Source organism: Sebastes umbrosus, chromosome 21, assembly GCF_015220745.1.
Source record: "Sebastes umbrosus isolate fSebUmb1 chromosome 21, fSebUmb1.pri, whole genome shotgun sequence".
In the NCBI taxonomy this organism is placed as follows: domain Eukaryota; kingdom Metazoa; phylum Chordata; class Actinopteri; order Perciformes; family Sebastidae; genus Sebastes; species Sebastes umbrosus.
Window position 1 is genome coordinate 22,040,868 of NC_051289.1, and position 20,101 is coordinate 22,060,968.

Consider the following 20,101-nt stretch of genomic DNA (forward strand, 5'->3'; position numbering starts at 1 on the left):
CATTATCTCACAAGGAGTCTCTTGAACATGAACTCATATATCCTGTGACTTCCCTGCACTATGGACTATTTCCTATATGACCTCCTATATACATTTTTTTATGTTTTGATCTGAGCTTTACCAGTGTTTGCTTTGTTGTTGTTTTGTTTTTTTTATTCTTATTGTGTTAGTGAAAATAAGAAAACCCAATAAACATATAAAAAAAACAAAAAAAAAAACAACAGCATACATATATATGCCCGGTATTGAGTGTGAGGGTTTAACTGTGGTGTCCCGTGTTGTTATTACACAGCAGTATTTGTGGTGGCGCGCCTGTCCCCCGTCTGTGTTGCTGCTCTGAAACCTCTGCACAGAGATGATGGCCAGACAGCCGTAGCAGACCGGGGCCTGTACGGTTGGGCATTCTTCCGACAACCGTAACCTAGGAACCGCTGAGACGTAGAGAGAGGAGAGACAGCAGCGGAGCAACGGCCAAGGTAAAAACACAGCTGCCTATGTTACTTAAAACCATTACGATAGACTTTAATGTCATTCTTTACAAGTCTGTCTTCTACATCCAGATAAACAGTTTGACTAGTGTTAGCTCTGTGATGGCGGACAGCTAGCAGAGAGCTAACTGATGCTACATTACGTTAGCATCAGGCTAGCTGGCTAGCAGTTGGATTCAAGGCCTATTAAAGGAGGCTGGGACACGCGTCATCAATCGGGGGGGGGGGGGGGGGGGGGGGGGTATTGCACATGCGCAGTGTTACTCAAGCTGCGGTCCTGCGTTACGATTGGCTCAGTTTCGACAAGTTTTAAAAGAGGTGTCATTTATACACAGACTCTATTCAGTGAAACATTTCTTACAAAAGTTAAAGAGTGACATAGATGTAAGTTGTTCCTTCTGCGAATCACATCCTGAAACGTGCTCTCATTTATTCTGGTCCTGTTAATTTACATGTGAATTGTGGAAAGATGTCAATAATTTTATACCTACTAACATTTTCTCAGATTTTGCACTGTACTATAGAAATATTATATTTGGCTGCTATGATTACAGTGACAAATGTAGTAATGCATTTTTTTTTAGTATTTTAATTTTAATTCTCGCGAAGTTCCACATTCACAAGTGTAAATTTACAAAAAAAAAAGCCTAATTGCATTGTATTTATGAAAAAATGAAATTAAATCTGTCAACAATTTCTTCCTCAAAAAAAACAAAAGCAATGAAAACAATGAATGTATGCAATATCTTTAATGTTTTTAAGTGAAATTATTGCCATACTCTCGCGTGGTCTTTTTTATTATCATCTACTTAGTTATTTATTTTTATTGTGTTTTTTTTAAATTTTATGTTGGTTTTGTTTCATTTCTGTTGTTCTTTTATGTTTGTCACAGCTCTTTGTTTATGTTTTCGCTATGCTTCTTTTGTATGTAAATGTTTTTAATGTTTTCTGCTGTTACTATGTATACTGTAATTTTTAAATAATAAAAAAAATAAATAATAAATTAAAAAAAAATTCGACGAATGCAGGCCAGACTTTACTGCGCATGCGCAATACCCCATAGATATGACGCGTGACCTTGCCTCCTTTATAAAGGCCTTGGATATTAGCTTACTTGGCTAAGCTAGCCGTGTCTGCTTTACTGTGAGTTGTACAGCCAACATTGACTATTTATATTATGTGTGGGTATTACTATCTGGCTAACTGGTTAGTCATCGTGACGGCAGTAAGAAGGACAGTCAGCTAGCAGGTAAGTTAGTAACTCAACACAAAAACGGGATGTTTTCTGTGGCTAGCTGGCTAGCTTATTGATAGCTAGTTGGCTTCAGCTGTCGTTGCAGACTGGTGCTACTGGCTAACGACATTGCTACATGTCGTTAGCCAGCCTTATCTGACAGATACTGTACCTATGTGGGATAGCTCTGGTGCACATATAAGATGATCAAACACTGGCTCAGGTTTAGTAGATTACTACACGATGGAAGGCCAGTAGTTGAGTATTAAGTTGCTCTTACTTTGTGAGCTAGCATTAACGATATAGCATGTCAGTGGATTATAAAAAGTTAGCCGACGTTTGTTAACCATATCATGATGATCTGTGTTTGAAACATCAACAAGGTGTTGTTCGCAGTAACGTTATGGTTTAAAGAGTTTATAGAGCAATCTGCTCATTTATTATTCATTAATCCACGGCCTTGTTTACTGAACTTTGATCTTGTGAATCTGGAAAGAAAAAGAAACACCTAACTTTTAAATGTTTGTTGTCTACAAGGTGTCTCTTTGGTCATGCACAATACCTGGTTTAAGACACAGGTGAACATAGGCCTGACATGAGGCACACTGCTATTTAATACAACACTGTTTCAACATATCAGTAGCGCCCCTTATATAAATACTGAACAAGAACAACGTGAACACTTGCACTGTAACAGCCTTTGACTGGCAAAGACAGAGGATGGTAAGCATAATGTGCCATAGGCCTAACGTGAACTTGGGCTGAGCTATTACCTGATGGGAATCCCTATCAATAATAGTAAGGCCCAGTTTGCCTCCATTCCCTTTCTGTAGATAGGCTCAGTCTCAAAGAGAAATGGTCAACATGGCTTTTATTTGTTTCAGTGGCTGATAAAGATTTTCTGTACTCTCTTGGCTATTTTATTTCAGGGCCATTAGTGAGCGTCCTGCTGTCTCTCAGCTATGAACAGTGGTTTGACAGCTCAGGCTGTCACATATTGTATATATTAGTGCCACACCGGGAGGGAATAACTCACAGGAAGCTGTCACTTGAGCAGCAACTTTTGCTGTCTGGCTCTGAAATATACTTGTTTGTGTTCTTTCTCAATCTCTCTCTCTCTCTCTCTCTCTCTCTCTCTCTCTCTCTCTGTCTCTCTGTCTCTCTCTCTCTCTCACACACACACACACACACACACACACACACACACACTCTCACTCACTCACACATTGACCTTTGAAAAGCAAGAAAGCAGCTGTGGGGCAAGTAGGAGCTGAAGCCTGCCGTCACTGTGTGAAGCTAGTGTGTCATGCCAACATAAAGAGAAGTTGTGAGAATTTAACAGCTCCCGGTTGTTGTTGAGATAAAGTAGATCTAGGTTAAAGATTGCCATTCACGTAACGTTTAAACAGCCTTTACTGCATGCAGGGAATTTGCAAGCAAAATCGCTGTCTCATTACATAGGATAAACTATGCAATTATCTCAAATTTGGGGTGCCCGATGGTCAGTAGACTGCTGCACTGAATCCCTATGTGGCCTAATTGGACTGATCAAAAACTCTTGCAAGTATAAATTAAGCTTATCCTGCCTCCTGTTGTTATACAATCTAAATGTACTTTATGTATAAGGTTCATTCATTTTGATCTAAATAGAAAACTAAGACAACAAATCAAGACAAGAGTGTGTGTTATAGCTTAGTCTTGTTTTCTGTTCCTGAGGTTATGACTTGTTTTTTGCCCAGTTTTGTGGAGCTGGTGTGTGTGCTTGAAGGGAGACTTCAGTCCTGTTCATGTAAGCTAACACCCCCCCTGACATCATGGTGTGCCCAGAGCAGTCCAGTGCAGGCAACTCTAACACTGTATATGTGGATCTGCGCTTGTATGTCGGTGTGTAAATTATTATGTGTGTGAAATTAGAGAACCTTAATACCAGGGTTCGTACAAAGTCTTGAAAGTTTGGCAAATGCTTAATTTTAATGTTTTCAAGGTAAGGAATATGCTTGAATTCGAATATACTTCTTGAAAAATGTTTTTTTCAACATTATCTGGTGTTTCAACACAATCACTCATGTAAACAAAAAATCATTCAATATTTGAAATGAAACGATCCCGTCGCCTTTGTTGTCTCCTGACGTCTCACAACAGAAGCGGACCGGAGCTAGATTGAGTGACATGGGTGCCAAAATAAAAAGCGGCATTTTTCCATTCTGCTCCGTGGCATCATGAGGGCGACCATCTGCTCTCACAATGCGCGCATGTCCTCTGACCTTTGACGTTGTGCATGTATGTTGAAGGTAGCTAGCTAACTATTGTACCTTCTCATCAGCTACTAGAGAACAGGTGGATTTCGTTATCGCTTTAGCAACATGCCAGGCTGTCGTTTTAATGACAACTGGCTGGTTAACGGGCCTAAGCATCGGGGAATAAAAAATAAAAAAAGTGTTTTAACAGAGACAAGTACTGAGGGCTGTGTTGCCCGCTGTGTTTGTTTGAGAGAGAGGGGGGAAGAGAAGATGGGCTATTGAACGCCATGTTTCTGTAAGTTATTAATAATAATAATTTGAATGTCAACATTATGAATGAAGCTTTGAACTATTTGGTACAGCCCTGGAAAACACCCGCTCGGATGGTACTGATGTTGCGGGCATGCAGATGTAGCCTACTGGCGTGCCAGCTTTTCCAGGGAATCTCCCCGCTTTGACTTTCCACCAGTGTGTCAGTTTTGTATCCAAGGATGGGAGAATGTCACGTAAAATGTTCTCAACCTCCGTGTCCATGCTGCCAGCTAGAGCCATGGCAGAGGCCTGATGCACGGCTGCAGCTTCGACACTGTTGACTGAACATCTCTTTTGGGCGCATCACCTTCAGCCTACGGGTTCGGGGTGGCCACCTCCACCGCTTCTCCCAGCGCCCTCTGGATGCGAGTCATTGAAACATGCTTTGAAAATACACCATTCTACGGATATCTAGACTAGAATGTAATAGGAGACTACACGATGTTTATATTTCAGATCTTTATTTGACAGTAGATTAATTTAAATTTCACGTGCTTGATCAAATTCTTAACAACCAATTAATCAATTGGCGTTTCAACATTATCATCCCCAGTTTTAGTATTAATATCATAATTTTTAGTCATAATAATATGATGTGCTTAAAGGTACCATGTGGTGTTCTTAACATAATTTGCAGGTTATTGACAGTTGGTGATGATAACACACCAAGAAGCAATTTGCCAACAAAAGGCAGGGAAGAAGACAACTTCTAGTTAGCAAACATGGAAGGAAAACTCCATAGGGTACCTTTTTAAATTTATCTAGGAGAGTCTGACAACTGTTCATTGTTTTCAAACTGTCAACCATATATACAGTATAATAGCTAGATCTTACACTTAACTTTCTGGGCAGCCCCCAGGTGGGATGCATTTTTCATTGAAATGCTGCTGACTGGGTGTCGTTCATCTCAGTAACAGGATTAGTGCCATCCATTTGAATGAGGTAAATTCGACAGCTAAGAGCAGAGATGGAGATTAGAGCTGAAACAATTAGTCAATTAATCCATTTATTAGTTAATTGACAGCAAATTAATACGCAATAGTTTTGATAATGGATTAATCATTTAAGTTGTTTCATGAAAAAAACAAATAAGCATTTAGTGTAGCATATTTTACACGGCATATAAAACCTGTTGACTCATGTGTCAGACAGTCCATGTGTAGTACCAGGGGGATTTGGGGCTAGTCTATTGCCTGGCTAATAACTATTGTCATTATTCATTTGTGAAGCCCCTTGAGTGTGCTGGCAGATGACCGCTGGACTCTGTCCCATTTCCATCATTTATCCCCTAGTTTTTCTGTTATAGCTGTCACCTGCCTGCTCTGTATGGAGGGCTCAACCTATTCCTTATTGTCAGGATCGGTTATTTTTCTCAGTGATTGATTTCAGTGCTTTGTGGGTCCCTTATTTTGTTTCCCCATAGCTACTGTATATATTGAGATAAGAAATCAGAATCTGTTTTAATCAAACTCCAAAACTGGGTTTACTTTTGAAACATTTAGATAAAATATACATTTTCTTATGTTATGTGTGGTTCTTATGTAATTTTGATACGTTTCTGGCTCAGAGCTTTTACGTTTAAATGACTGATTGACCTTGCAGATCACTAGTGAACTCACTTGGTATAAAACTTTTGAGAGTAGCAAGATAGCAGACTTAACCTTGCCCGGCACCGTGCTGCTGATTTTTGTCTCTATCCGCCCTGTAGCCTGCACATTAATCAGTAAATTCTGGCACAGCCTGACCTTGACTTCCTAATTGGGTTCCTCCTAAGCTGCTTAAAAGCTGCCTTCTCCGACTTGCAGTCTATGTTGGGTGATCAACCAGCCTATGTGTCAACCTGGTGCTGCGATCATTTAAGCATTTAAAAAGATCCTTGGTAATAATTAGAACGGTGGTGGTACAACATCAGGAAAAGGTGGGTGTAGTGACTTCTGGAGCTGAGACCTTGACAATTAATGGGCATGTTGTCATCACCTTGTTGTCTTGTTTTGTTCTCCTGGTTGCTGTAGAGGAGGCTAGCATGTCTGAACTTGGTGATCAGAATAATGTTATTGTCACTGCTGACAAAAGAAGTTAGACAATTCCCCAAGAAAGACATAATCAGTGTTGATTTGAAAAGGTCTTGAGATTAATTGTAATTACATTACATACATTACGTAACTTATGTTATTAATCACAAATTGAAATTTGTTATTCATGACATGCATTTGAATTTTGTAGTTTGCTCACGATGCTGTATAATGACAATAGTATAGAGATACTACTTTTGAGATACTAGTTAAATGATCATTTATTACAGTGTAGTCTTTCATAGGTAGAACAAGATCTTCATTTCATATTTCTTCTTGTGTATTTAAATGTGTGCTTGCTGTAGCATTAACATTAATATGACTGCGTTCAATTAATGTTTGATCTCATACAATACCACACTTCCTCTCTCAGCACCCTGTCATATCCTTTCTCTGAGTCCACAGAGACGCAATGAAACTCCTTCTGACCTTCTCTATACTTCTCCATCAACGTCTTCTCCTTTCCTGGCATGAAACTACACTGCTGCTCACTAAACATCACCTCATCTCTTCACTTAACTTCCACTACTCTTTCCCATAACTTCATGCTGTGGCTGATCAACTTTATACCTCTGTAGTTACAACAGCTCTACAAATCACGATTATTCTTGAAATAATCGGTAACAGTACACTTCTTCTCCACTCTTCAGGCATCCTCTCACTTTCCAAGATTGTGTTAAACAATCTAGTTACAGGGCTGTACGTTAACTTTTTTTGCACATTGCACTGGTGCCACTGCTACAGAGGTTGAACGTTTTGTAGCACAGGCCACATAATTGTAGCACAAGTATAGAAATATCAAGTAAGTCCACTTAAGTTTGAGACCATTCAATTTCTGTTTTGGGGGACGTGGGGCACCACAAATACAGTTTAAAAAGTTATTTTCCTTAACCTTTTAAAGGAATATAGTACTGAAAAAATGCAGACATTGTTTTAAATCTAGGCGTATTTATTTATCATTATTATTTATGTGCATAGCATGGATGTGGGAAGACTGACACTGTTTTCACTAGCTGAAAAGTGAAAACAAAGCTGACCATCCTTGAAATGTTTACTATACAGTATGTAATTGTGCTTCACATTGCAAAAAATCTGTGTGCTTATTAGGTCTAAGTAGAACCAGGAAGTAACAAACCTACATGTTATGAGTGCTTTATGAATACTGAAGGGAGAGATTGCAGGAATAGGGATAGGTAAGTGTAGTTTACACACAGTAGAATGTAATCACAGCAGTTTGAAGTGTCTAAGTCAGTTTATTGCTGTGAGTCGAGAAGTCAGCTCTGACGAACACAGAGTTTTGTTGTTGACCATTGCTGAAACAAGAATCCAATATTTGTAGCTGTGATTGGTGATCAGTTGTATTGAGTGCAAGTTGCAATTGTGCAACTATAGAACATACCACCAGATCTAATGTAATTATTTGACAGTGAAAAAAGCAAAGCAACAAGGTCTTTTCACAGAATGTCCCATTTATTCCTCCAACACAACAGTTGGTATATGTGAAACAATTGCCGCTATATGTTAGATATATACATGCAGTAATAAAATGGTGTCTTAATCAGAGGTCATACTTTGAAGTGCTGCAGTTTGCACCAGCTGTGCTGATCCTTGTCCTAAAATGAGCTCTTTTCTGTTTCAGAGGAACCATGGGACACGGAGTGGGCTGAACCGGAGGGTCTAGCAGCACACACCAATTGTGAGTATAAATTGTGTTTCCGGCATTTTGTCCATGCAGAATAATAATATGGGAAACAATTACAACATTACAGTAGGTAAATAAAGTAATATTACACTTAATGTAGGTCAATTTTAACAGCTAAAAGTTGGCAGGACCTTAACCACAAACCTCAACAAAATGTTCAGAATATGCAGAAGCAGCCTCTATGAGTTCTCAGCTGTATTTTTATTGGAACCTGTTTCTTATTTGTGATTTTACTGGGTGCATGTCTTGTGTGTTTGATGTTTGCTTAATTTGTCTGTGTGTGTATGGTTTTGAAGGTTTCCCACTGTGGTGTATGACATGGCCACGGCCTCATCTAGAGCTGAGTCTAGCCATAACCACAGAGGAACGTCACAGCTCCATGCCATTGGTGAGTCCAAACACAGTAGGCTATAATATATATGGGAGTGGCAGGGTGGCCTCAGGGTCTGGACCCTGTCCCTTCCTCAGAGAGCTCATATTGAAGCACTATGTGTCTGAATATCTGAAGAAGAGTGTCAACTTTATGCTGAAAATGTAAACTGTTGAAGGGGAAAAAAATCACTAGTCTCATCACTTTCTCAATGTACCCACCACCAGTTTCCTGTGCCAAAATCAAGAGGAAGAAAAGCCTGTTTGGGACTGCCATTTATGTGGAGGTGACAGCGGAGGGGGAGTCGCGCCGCACAGCGAAGTCTCACAGCTCCTCCAGTCCTAAATGGGATGAGAGGCTCACTCTGTAAGAAGCAACAATTTGCCTCCTTTGTGTATCTGACAGTCTGTGTCTTTGTGTGTGTCATAGCATGTTATACACAAGTTCATGTTCACAGTGTGCTTCATAAATGAGTGTCAGGGGACAAATCACGAATCCCCAGTCACTTGATTATTTGGAGAAGATAAAATGAAAGACAGACTTTAACAGATTTCCGAGTTTAGACATCTGTCTTCTCATACTCAGAACAGCAACAGAATGTTCCGAGAGAGAGCCTTTGTTGATCTCTAAATAGCCCATGCTCATATAAAATGCTGTTGTGAGAGAAAAATGGAGCAACAGTTCTGTCCTCCTTTCTAGGACTTTTATGCCACTCTAACAAGCCATAGTTTGGTCAGTCAATGTGAAATTGATAGTTTTGGTTCATTTTCTATTTAGTCTGGGTCAGTTTCACAGTGCACAAAAAAAAGCGCACAAATTAAGTCGCTGAGGGGCGTGTACGAAGGACATATGTATCTTTTTCGTCTCGAAAGCTGACACTTCTATGCAGGGAATCGCAGACTTTCATATACTGCTGTCATAGTGTTTTCACTTTGACTCAGCACTGATCTACTGTGTGCACGGATCCATTCTGCTCCAGTTTATCTCCAATGACTTCATAAACGGCACTATTTTTGTGGACTTTATTTGTAGTACAATTAATGCGTTTACAACTCCCCAAACAGACCGCACCAGGGTTTGATTAAAGCGGACTAAATGTTGGCTTGTGAAAGCTCCCATAGTATGCTGGCTTTGGTGCAGGAATTTGGGGTCTATGTCTGTCTGACATTGTATACCTTATGTAATAAACATGAGGTTGGTGGTTCATCTGATAATTATTTGAACAAGGGAAAACGCTATATGACAACACACAAAGCTCTTTGTATCATTTGCGACTTTTACAGCTCTCTGGCCTCCGAATAGTCCGGCTAAATGCCAGAGACATGTCATTGCAAATACTAATTGTCTTGATTGGGTAATTATTGCTAACAAGACAGAGTGATGCTGTCTTTGTGATCCTGTGTCTGCACCATGGATGTTTTGCAAGCTGTTATGAGTCCTATACATGGCGTCGAGGCTATAATCCTAGATAGTTCTCTTTAGGCTGATGTGCTCAACCGTGAATACAATGACTGTGCTGTGTAGTGTTCATTTTGTGTAAGCACAAAAAAACCAGGGAAGCAGCTCTATGTGAGATGAGCACATCAGTTACTCAGCCTGCAGCAAGGACAAGATTTGTTTGAGGGGGAACAGAATGAGAAGCCTCTACATAATAGTTGTTTTCTTTGTTGTTCTTCTTTTCTGAGGAGTAGATTCTGAGATACTAGATGCTGAGATTGTGAATGGTGATTTTATTTGTTAAATGTACATATGTCACCACGTCTTGCTCTTTTCTCTCCACATTCAAATGTATTCACTGGTCCCAAACATAGCCTTTGTGATTAGTGAATCCACCCTGGGTAAAAAAAAAAGTTAAAGATACTGCTGATCGAGTACACAGGCACTAAATGCATACTGTACCAGTGTTAGAAATATTTGTAACAGGATGAACCAGTCTGTGCTTTAACAATGCTATTTTGTGACTGTGTGTTGTCCTTTTTCTGATGATGGAAATAAGTGTGAATTACATGTGTTGAGTGTGTGTTTTGTTTGTTTGTGTGTTCCTGACCTTTTAGGAATGTAACACCGCACACACAGGTGGATTTCAAAGTATGGAGTCACCACACCCTGAAGGCAGATGCTCTGCTGGGCAAAGCCACGCTGGACCTAATTCAAGCCTTGGAGCAGCATGACAGAAAATGTATGATTAAGCTACATCACACATACAGAACCATATTATAATGCAAGGTCTAGGATGGGATGTGTTCATTATTTAACAATTACAGTTGTGGCACAGTTACTACAGAGCCAGACAACAGCAGACTCATGAAGTACTATTTAATTAGACTAGCCGACATCGGCATCATGTATTCCGAACTTTTCTTGCCTTTTTTTCTACATAAATACCCTTATCATCTCTGATCATCTTTTGATTTATAATAGGGATTATTAAAGTTTGTTTTAATCAGAATCACAATGACAGCAGGTTTGTTGTTGGGGTTGCCTGATATCAGATCAATGCGTCTTTTTTCCAATGTGAACATTGTAAATGAAGCATGTCTATGAAAATGGTTTGCTTTATATTTTTCTTGCTGTCACTCTATTGTAATGCCTGCTCCCACACCATCCCTGTTTTGGCTCTACAGTGGAGAATGTGAAGGAGGTGCTGAAACTGAGCGTGGAGCAGAAGGGAGCTCTGGTTCACACTGGGGAGCTGACTGTCTACCTAGATGGCTTGACTGTCACTGACCAGGAGGAACTGGCACCGCTTACCAACGGCAATGCAGCAAATGGCACCAGTGAGTGGAGTATTTATATGTTAGGGGTGGGTGATAGTGGGGTTGCCAATTTGAATTGCCCTGTGTAGATAAATGTACTGGAAAATAGTGGTACACTATACTGGTATCACCTAATCCCTGTACAATCAAGCACTTACCAATTATTCTTCTTGGATTAATTTAGTAAATATATACTTGCACATAATATCTGCAGGCTAACATTGTTTTCTCCAATCCACTCTAGAAGTCCAACAGAATGGCGATGCCATCCATGAAAATGGAGACTCATCTTCTTCATCCTCAAGGGCTGCTAACAGGTAAACTAACTAAACAAACCAGCCATTCTGGATCATTTTATGTTGCTCCACATATTTTATAAGGAAGATTCTGTCGACCTCACTTTTCCTAAAATGGTTGTTGGCCTGGTTAGAATAACTCCTTGAAACGAAGGAATGCTAAGAGGCTGCAAAGAGTTATGTGCTAGCATGGCTTCCCCAAAATGTGCCTTACAGGAACACATGCAGGCATATTTTACAATACTGTCAATACTCATTCTGTTGTCTTGTACTAGCTCATGTAAAAAAGGCTTTTGATGTGTGTATATGTTTTATTCCTCAGAGAGGTCTGTGTCTTGGCTGTTTGTCTTGTGTTTTCTCAACCCTGGCTATCCCCTTCTCCTGCTTGGAGTGCTAGTGCTGCCCCACTGGTGCCAGTCTTAATTATTTGTCACACGGCAAAAGTGCCCTTCAGTGGGGTTAACTGGGTTTTTATGGGAAAGCCACAAAGGAAGCACATCTGCTCATCGCAACAGACGGGAGGTTGGTGGGGGGGTTGAGTGGGTTGTGGCAGCCTGACTCCTCTCTGCATTGCAGTTGCTGAGAGGACTGCAAGACACAAACAGGGGTATATTTAAAACTTGGTAGTGTTTCCCCTCCCTGGGAGTTCCCAAAATGTTTGAGTTGCCAGATAGGAAAGGTAGCCAGCTAAGGGGTATCTGTGGTGGCGAGACAACATTTTCCCTGGTCATTGTTAACTAAATAATGAAATATTAAACATGCATGTATGAAAGCAAGATAATTAAAATAACATGTACACACATTTTTGTTTCAATGAATTCAAACATAAAACAGAAGATGATCTCTAGTTCAAAACAGAGAAGGTGTAAAAAACAAATCTTTAAAAACAAGAAGGCCTTAAAAATTGTAGATACAATTGTGGATGCATTTATCTCTCCTTGCATTTTTGAATGTAGTGTAGTTTCGGTCTGAGCTTGGCACTAGCCTCCCTGCGTCTTCCCTGACTTCACTTGCAGCTTATAATAGCAGAGGTGAATAGTCTACCATTTAGCTGGGAGACGATTCTTTGGGAACCCTCTGCCCTACTTCTTTCCTCTCTTTGTCTCTCAACTTCTTGTCCTTCATGGTCTTACGTCACTGTTATGCTTGGGTATTAACTGGTAGTATTCAATCTGTTGCCTATCTTGTCTTCTCTGTTTACCTCTTTCAACCTACATCCCTTTTTTTATTTTTCATTTCTGAAATCTTTTTATTTCCTGAGCCTTACTCACCTTGCCTGTGCCTTAATTTATCTTATTTAATTTCCTTTTTACTCTGCTTTATTGCTTTTCCTTCCTTCTTTCCCTCCATTTCAATTAGCTTGTGTTGCTACTTTTCCTCAGTCAAGTAGGGAGACCCTTCCTGTGGAGCCAGAGGCGCCAGGTCTCACAGCCTGTCAAAACATTTGATACTGGCCTGGCCTCCATGCTGGCTTCAGGAGTACAATGTTGTATTTGGTTTAAACTTTGTGTGTTCCTACTTATATCATTTCAGTAATTGCTTGTCTGTTATGTCTATGTACCTAATTTTTCTCTCTGCATCAGATTTCAATACTAAAACAGCAAGTATAGATGCCTTTGGCTTATTGTTTTGTAGTAACCTATAAATATTGAAACATCAGTATAATGATGAAAATAAAGTATTATAGATATAAATGAACAAATAACCCTTACTGGAAGAATTACCAACCTCTGCTGGGCTCTACAATGAAATGTAAACTGGGGCTAATATGGTGGGAAATGTGTTGTCTGTGCAATGTGTCTTACCGGACATTGTGTATTAAGTATAGTAAGAGCTTTTATGTTGTTCGAATAATATGCTGAGTAGTAAAATCAACATTCATCGGAGTTACCCGCACTTTGGTTGCTGCCTCTTCTTGGTTGCCAGCTTGCTGGTCTGATGTTTTTCTTATTGCTGGCTGCCTACCCACCTCTTGCCTAGACAAAGCCTGGACTTGAGTCATATGGCAGATTTTTTTAATGTGAACACGTCTGTGGCACCGTCTGAACTCTGGCGGCTCACAAAAGGGCCTCTTCAGCTGTGCCTACATCACCACACCCACCCTATCATGTCCTGTCCTTACCCCTACAAGACAATAGTCTCAATGTCAGAAGTCAAGTCTTTCATCTGGCACCCGCACACACAGTGGAAGTAGCACACACTTATCTCATATTCACTAAGCCCTGTCAATCAAATTTATTACAAGCCTGTTTAGGGCCAGTAGGGTGTTTTTGTTTTAAGTGTTAATATATACTTATTAATTCTATAGTATGTATGTATTATATAAGTTTATAATTTGTTAGGTTTAATTTAAGGATTTGTTGTGTGCGTCACCAGATTCAGATTGATAAAATGATTTTGAACTCCTTGTGTGTTTTCTCTTAAAGCACAGTGAATGGTACAGACTTGGGCCCGAGGTCAAGTTCCTGTTCGGTCTCCAATGGTGTGGATGGTCAGGTGCCTTCCAGCTCCTGCAGCCCTGCCCTTGGTCATGTCGTCAATGGAGACGCCACAGCCAACTCCACCCCAGTCCACCAACCCTCAGACAGTGACACAGAGAGTAGAACGGGTGAGCTTGATTTTTAGTTTGCATTTCACAATGTGTGAATTACAGTACCTTGGACGGTTTGAAATAGAATCCCTGAGTTCTCAGAATTGTATTATGTGCTTCTGACCTTATCAATATTTAGTTGTCTTTTTCTCATTTACAGCCTTAATCCCCTGTGAGTGGTAATGTCGTCACTTCAGAACTCAACAAAATATTTCCTGATTATATTTGATGAACGATAAGCTTATTTAAAACATGGAATAATGCTAACTGTAATCAGAGCACCTCAGTTATACACGTGCATATTTCCAGCAGGTATTCATTTTGTTATATGGGCTAGGTTCAGGCCACTTTAAGTTTAACTTCTTCATGGTTCACTTGGTCCTAGTAAACAGTAGAGTATAACACTAGATTCATTTTCATTAAGTGAGGCCTATAATCTCTGCTTCTGTCAGCACCTCTGTCGAAAACTCCCTAGAGAGATAAACGGATAGAAAAGGAAAGCAGAGTGCAGTACACTGTGGAGAACAGGCAGGGCACTAGTAGCGCATTAACTACACTGTATTTGAGATTTTCCCCATGTTTGAATGCACAGTTCGAATTGTAAAGAAAAAATTAATTAATGTAGAGTTAAGCAGTTGAATATCCATTTACAGCCCTTAAATTCCTTCTGTCAATGGATATGTTTACATTCACAGAGACAGGTACTGACCAGCCAGTTGCTATAAGTTGATGCATGTATACAGTATTTACGTAAATTCCTAGATTACTAGACTAATGGGCTTTTGTTGTCCAGTCAGCCATTTAAAATGCAATTCTTTTCCTTGAGACATCACTGACATCAAGTCATAGATGGATGAAGTGGTTAGTCCATGCAAGTCAACAGCATCATTGTCTGTCTCTGAATTGCCTACAGTCAATGGGGAGTCCTGTGATGCAGCTCTTGGGTCATCGTCTGCTACAACAGGTGATCTGCTGCCCCCTGCAGATGACCATGAGGACTGCAATCAAGATGCCGCCCTGCCAGACCCTGACACAGCACCAGATAGCACATCTCAAACCCTGCCAACCTCCACACAGGCTCCAGCCTCCTCCTCTTCTGCTGCTAAGCCTAATGATGGCACTGCTGCTGCTTCCTCCACATTCACCTCCCCGGCACAGGGGGCCCCCACCATCACAACCTCCTCATCATCGTCCTCTTCCCCCCCAGCAATCGGCGAAGCAAATGCTTCAGGAGGTGGCGGTGGTAGCAGTAGTAGTAGCAGTGCAACTGCAACTACAGATGGGGCCAAGCCCAGACAGCAGACCCCCAATTCTGGAGCTGCAGATCCTCTGCCACCGGGGTAAAAAAAAAACACCACCAGCTGCATTTTCTGCATTCCCTGACTGTTAAACATCACTTTTTTTCTAAGCTACAGTATTATTGCATTAAGAGGTATTTACTGTACTTTAGAAATGTTGTCTAAAATGTAAATTACATAAATATTAATATATTTTATTATTAAATAAAAAACATAAATATTGTAAAGTCTCCCAGTAAAGAAGAGGGTGCCACCTTATGGTGATACTCCAGCCCAAATCATTTGAGTGTCAAATACTTAAAACACCCACACATACATTCATATTTCACGCAATAATGTAGCAAAATCTCTTGTACATTTTCTGTCATATTTCTAGCCATCTTGGTCCTCTTGCTCTACCTTTTGTTGCTTTTTGTTTGCACACTGCAAATTGTTATTTGTTGTGTCTTTCAGGTGGGAGCAGAGGAAAGACCCGCATGGGAGAACCTATTATGTAGACCACAACACCCGAACTACGACCTGGGAAAGACCACAGCCACTACCACCAGGGTGAGTGTCTCTCTCTTGCTTACTTTCTGTCTTCACTCCTTCTCAGACATGGAAACTATAACTTTAACTCCGTTTTAGCAGTGGCTATTTGGCTTTCATACACAAGTCTTCATTGTTAGGTAATTTCAGTCTCATTTCTTGCACTTACATTTATTCTCCATAGATTAAGACATATTTAAGCTGCTGATACTACATAATGAAGTGTTCTGATATATGAATACAACCAACTTGCTGAAGGCAAAGTGTCCCTTGAAGCGGCGTGGTGTTTTTACTGTTGTCTGGTAACGCACTAACAAAAAAGAGTTGTTTCTATGATATTTGTTTTTAATTGGATTTCATTATAAGTCAGTTTCAGATATCAATAATAAAAGAAACATTTATTTAAAGGTACTGTTTGTAACTTCTTACACGTATAAATCATTGCGGGTCGGTGTCCCATGCGCGCTTGCGTGTGGCTACGCTGTTCCAACACAAACTACACGGAAGCACCAAAACCGCAAAGTTATATCTAGTGAAGCCCGTCTTGCAAAACAGTGTTGGCTCTTCCTGCATCGGCCTCCCGACTGCGGTCAGAAGACACAGGGGAGATCGTAGCTTTGGTCTCCAGGGCCGAAGTCTCTGCTCCTCTGCCTGCCTGCTTGCCTTCAATCACACACCGCGCTCATTCTCTCTCGCTCTCTCGTTCCACCTCTCACGTGCATGCGCGCACACTACACACTTTAGCTCTGAGAATATCTAGTGAATGTACAGTGGAAGTTTGTGCAGAAATAACTGCTGCAGCTCCTCCCGACAAACAGTGGTTTCCCGTGTCGTTTCCTGCTGCTGAGTAAATAGACTGTGCTCCGGAGCGAGTAACGTTATCGTCTCCAACCGGGGCTGTGGTTGCTCCCCTGTTCCTTCTGACTGCGGTCGGAAGGCTGAAGTAGGAAAACACAGTATCAGCATCGATTCATGGAGAGACCTTCGTCTGGTCAGCTAACATTACTGCCAAGCAGGTGAAATATAGAGTGATATTGTGGTCTAAGCTGACGTGTGTCGCCTCACTGTTTTAAACGATGCTCGTTCATGTCTATGTAGAGCGAGCACAAGCGCGAGCAACAGGACGCTGACTTTCGTTGACTTAACAGCCACAGTGTCGCTGTTAACAAGCAATTTCTGATTCTTACATACAGTCCTTTTAAATCTCTTTCTGAGAACATGTGAAGTGTACTTTGAACGTTCCAGGCTGGCTTTTTCATTTGCTTACCAATTTGCTTTGTGTGTCGGTTTGTGTATTTTTACTGTATTTCCTTCACTCTTCCAGTTGGGAGCGCCGAGTGGATGACCGGGGCAGGATCTATTATGTGGACCACAACACCCGCACTACCACATGGCAGCGTCCCACTATGGAATCAGTCCGTAATTTTGAGCAGTGGCAGAGCCAGCGCAGCCAGCTGCAGGGAGCTATGCACCAGTTTAACCAGAGATACCTCTACTCTGTAAGTCAGTTCCCACCCCCACCCTTCCTACATCCTCTGGTCCCATTAATCCACTTAAAACACCTGTAAAATGCATTCCTTTGTGTTCTCCTGCCTAATAATTATGTTTGTCAACATTCTTACTTTCCAGTTTTGCGTTTACTGTGGAATGCCACCCACATCATACTGTACAACATTCCACATACTAATAATCATGTAGCGTGGACGTTCCCCTTTAAAAGAGAGGTCACACTAGTACATGCAAAAAGCAGTATGGCCAGTGTATCCTCCATTTGTAAATTTGTGATTTAGATTACTTGCAATTTAGTAGTGGTCTTTTATCCTATTCATGTCGCTTTTCCAAAGGGAAGTCAGGTCCCTTCCGCTGCACTGAAGAAAGTCCACATGGGCTCAAACATCGCACTCTTTTCATGTAACACTCTACAGTTATGAATGCCCTGTGAAATTGTACCTTAAAAAGCAAGTATTATTCCAAATATTACTCTTTAGTATATAAGTAATTGTTACAGCCTCTCAATAACAGACTGAGGCTCTAATGAAACCAAAATATAAAAAGGATGCCATGATCAGTTACTTGGAAAAATCAACAGATTTTATTGTTAACAAACATAACTGCACTCAAAGTTAAAATAAAGCGAACAAAAGGGATGGAGATCCCGGTCAAAAGAACAAAAGATGGAGTCACTGGGTCAGCCACGCAGTGGGCCGTCGCACCCAGCTCATCCCCCTAAACTTAAAAAGTAATTATGTCTAAACAAAACACAATAACCGAACTACTGGTGATCTCCTGCTCAAACTAAAGTAAAAAACTAAAATAACAAAAACCCAACACTTCCAACCATTCTGGGGAAAAACAATTGAGGACATAAAAACAACGGAGACTGAAGTCCTATCTTTTGTTGTTTCGACCGGGATCTCCCACTCTTTTGTATGTCTTACTTGAATTTTGAGCGCAGTTATTTTAGTTGACAATAAAAGCTGTTGTTTTCTCCAAGTAACTGGTGCATGGTGTCCTTTTATATGTTTCGGTCTAATTAGAGCCTTTGTCTGTTTTTGACAGACAGTAACATATTTGGCAGTGACAGTAATTCCCACTATACAATTCCAATTTTGGTGACTGAAGATGCATATATCTTTGATCTTGTGCCCAAATAACCCTATGCATTATTGAGTCACCTGACCACACTAGATCTATCCAGCTTTTATCAGCTCATCACCTTTTTAAGTGTGCATTAAACTCAAACCATTCCCCAGTATTTACCCAGCACTACAGAAAACAGAGAAAACATATGTGGCTCTGACTGAAACCTTTTACAAGTCTTTGAAGATAATTTAGTTTCTGGTGATGTCAGTGATCTCATTGCCTTTTTGTTTGCATTCTGTAATGGTTCAGATATTGGACGTATTGTGGCAGAGCTCTGAAATGGCTCCATTGCCTTTTATAAAGACTATATTTTTGCATATCTTTAATGACAAATCACAAATATTTGATAAAGTTATTATTTCACTAAGCGTATTTTGGGGTTCTCACCTTTTGATTGTTTTTATCCAAATGTCAGTAATTGGTTTTCTGTTCATTTCTGTCCGTTATGCAGTGCAGACTCGAGCAAGTTTCAAGTCATTGCAAGTTCATTTTCATACAGGCTGCAACCTCCGTTTCTGATAAGTGAAAAAGGGCCTTAAACCTGCATTCTTTCTAATAGCCAGCAGGGTGCGACTCCTCTGGTAGCCAAAAGAAGTCTGATTTGTATAGATGTCTATGAGAAAATGAGCCTACTTCTAACTTGATTTATTACCTCAGTAAACATGAGTTTATGGTCTCAATCACTAGTTTCAAGTCTTCTTTAATACAGCACGATGTTCATATAGTAGATATGGTCCCATTTAGAGTCAAATAGACCATAAAGCAGGGTATGCTTTAGGGCGGGGCTACCTTGTGATTGACAGGTCATTACAACAGTGTTGTCCATGTTTTTGTCTTAGAACTTTAACCCTTTCACAGTGTGTTTTCAGTTCATGGAAGTTAACTAACATTTTGGTCGCCGAAAAAAGGCTTCTTCAGCGTTCGGCTGTAGTTAGCTCCACCCTCTCATGTCACTCTTGGTTCCAAGAAACCAAAATGCCGACCTAGAGGCTTCAAAACCAGTCCACAAACCAATCCGTGACGTTACAGTGACTACGTCCACTTCTTATACACAGTCTATGTTTTCATACCATAGTGAAATGAATGGAAACCAGTGACTGCATTAAATGTGGTTAAAAGACAGGTCAGAAATCCAAAACACCAGAGCATGATTTGAAAATGATTAGCCTCATTGTAAAGTAGTAGAGTAAATCAAAGAAAAATTAATTGTATTATTTTCTCACCCCCAAGATGTGTTTTTCCTCTCCTAATTGACAAAGGTAAACAAGTCAATATCAATCTTTTCATCATGATGGGCTTAGAAATCAAAGCCCAGTTTCTGATGGTGGTTCCAAATTATGTAACTTGAAACTTATGTTCTTTCCGTCCTTCACCTAATGAATCTCATCACTTTCTCTGGGTGCATTTATTTTGCAACCTCACTCACTTAATACACAGCTTGACTTTTTACATTTAGCCTTAAATTGAGAACTTTACCTTGCCAGAATTTAAAATATGCACGCCCCAGCCTCTGCCCTAATCTGGTTATCTTGTTTAGGGTCCATCTCCTAAGTCTTTGATCTCAGCAGTGAT

General features: G+C 40.4%; 1 protein-coding gene across 2 annotated transcripts in view; it reads left to right on the forward strand.

Annotated features, from left to right (window-relative positions):
• The first annotated feature begins 299 nt into the window (after positions 1 to 299).
• The window catches only part of LOC119480225 (NEDD4-like E3 ubiquitin-protein ligase WWP1), a 32,033-nt gene continuing 12,231 nt past the window's right edge, over positions 300 to 20,101 (forward strand). Inside the window, exons 1-11 of one of the 2 annotated variants that reach the window (XM_037756283.1) lie at positions 300 to 476; positions 7,986 to 8,042; positions 8,345 to 8,436; positions 8,646 to 8,784; positions 10,473 to 10,597; positions 11,043 to 11,195; positions 11,419 to 11,491; positions 13,897 to 14,078; positions 14,974 to 15,400; positions 15,812 to 15,907; positions 17,211 to 17,385. In XM_037756283.1, coding sequence (XP_037612211.1) covers positions 8,367 to 8,436; positions 8,646 to 8,784; positions 10,473 to 10,597; positions 11,043 to 11,195; positions 11,419 to 11,491; positions 13,897 to 14,078; positions 14,974 to 15,400; positions 15,812 to 15,907; positions 17,211 to 17,385 — 1,440 coding nt within the window. In that variant the 5' untranslated portion in view covers positions 300 to 476; positions 7,986 to 8,042; positions 8,345 to 8,366. Of the gene's footprint in view, positions 477 to 1,517; positions 1,738 to 7,985; positions 8,043 to 8,344; positions 8,437 to 8,645; positions 8,785 to 10,472; positions 10,598 to 11,042; positions 11,196 to 11,418; positions 11,492 to 13,896; positions 14,079 to 14,973; positions 15,401 to 15,811; positions 15,908 to 17,210; positions 17,386 to 20,101 lie in introns of those variants that run through there. The other variant, XM_037756284.1, reaches the window with a different exon arrangement.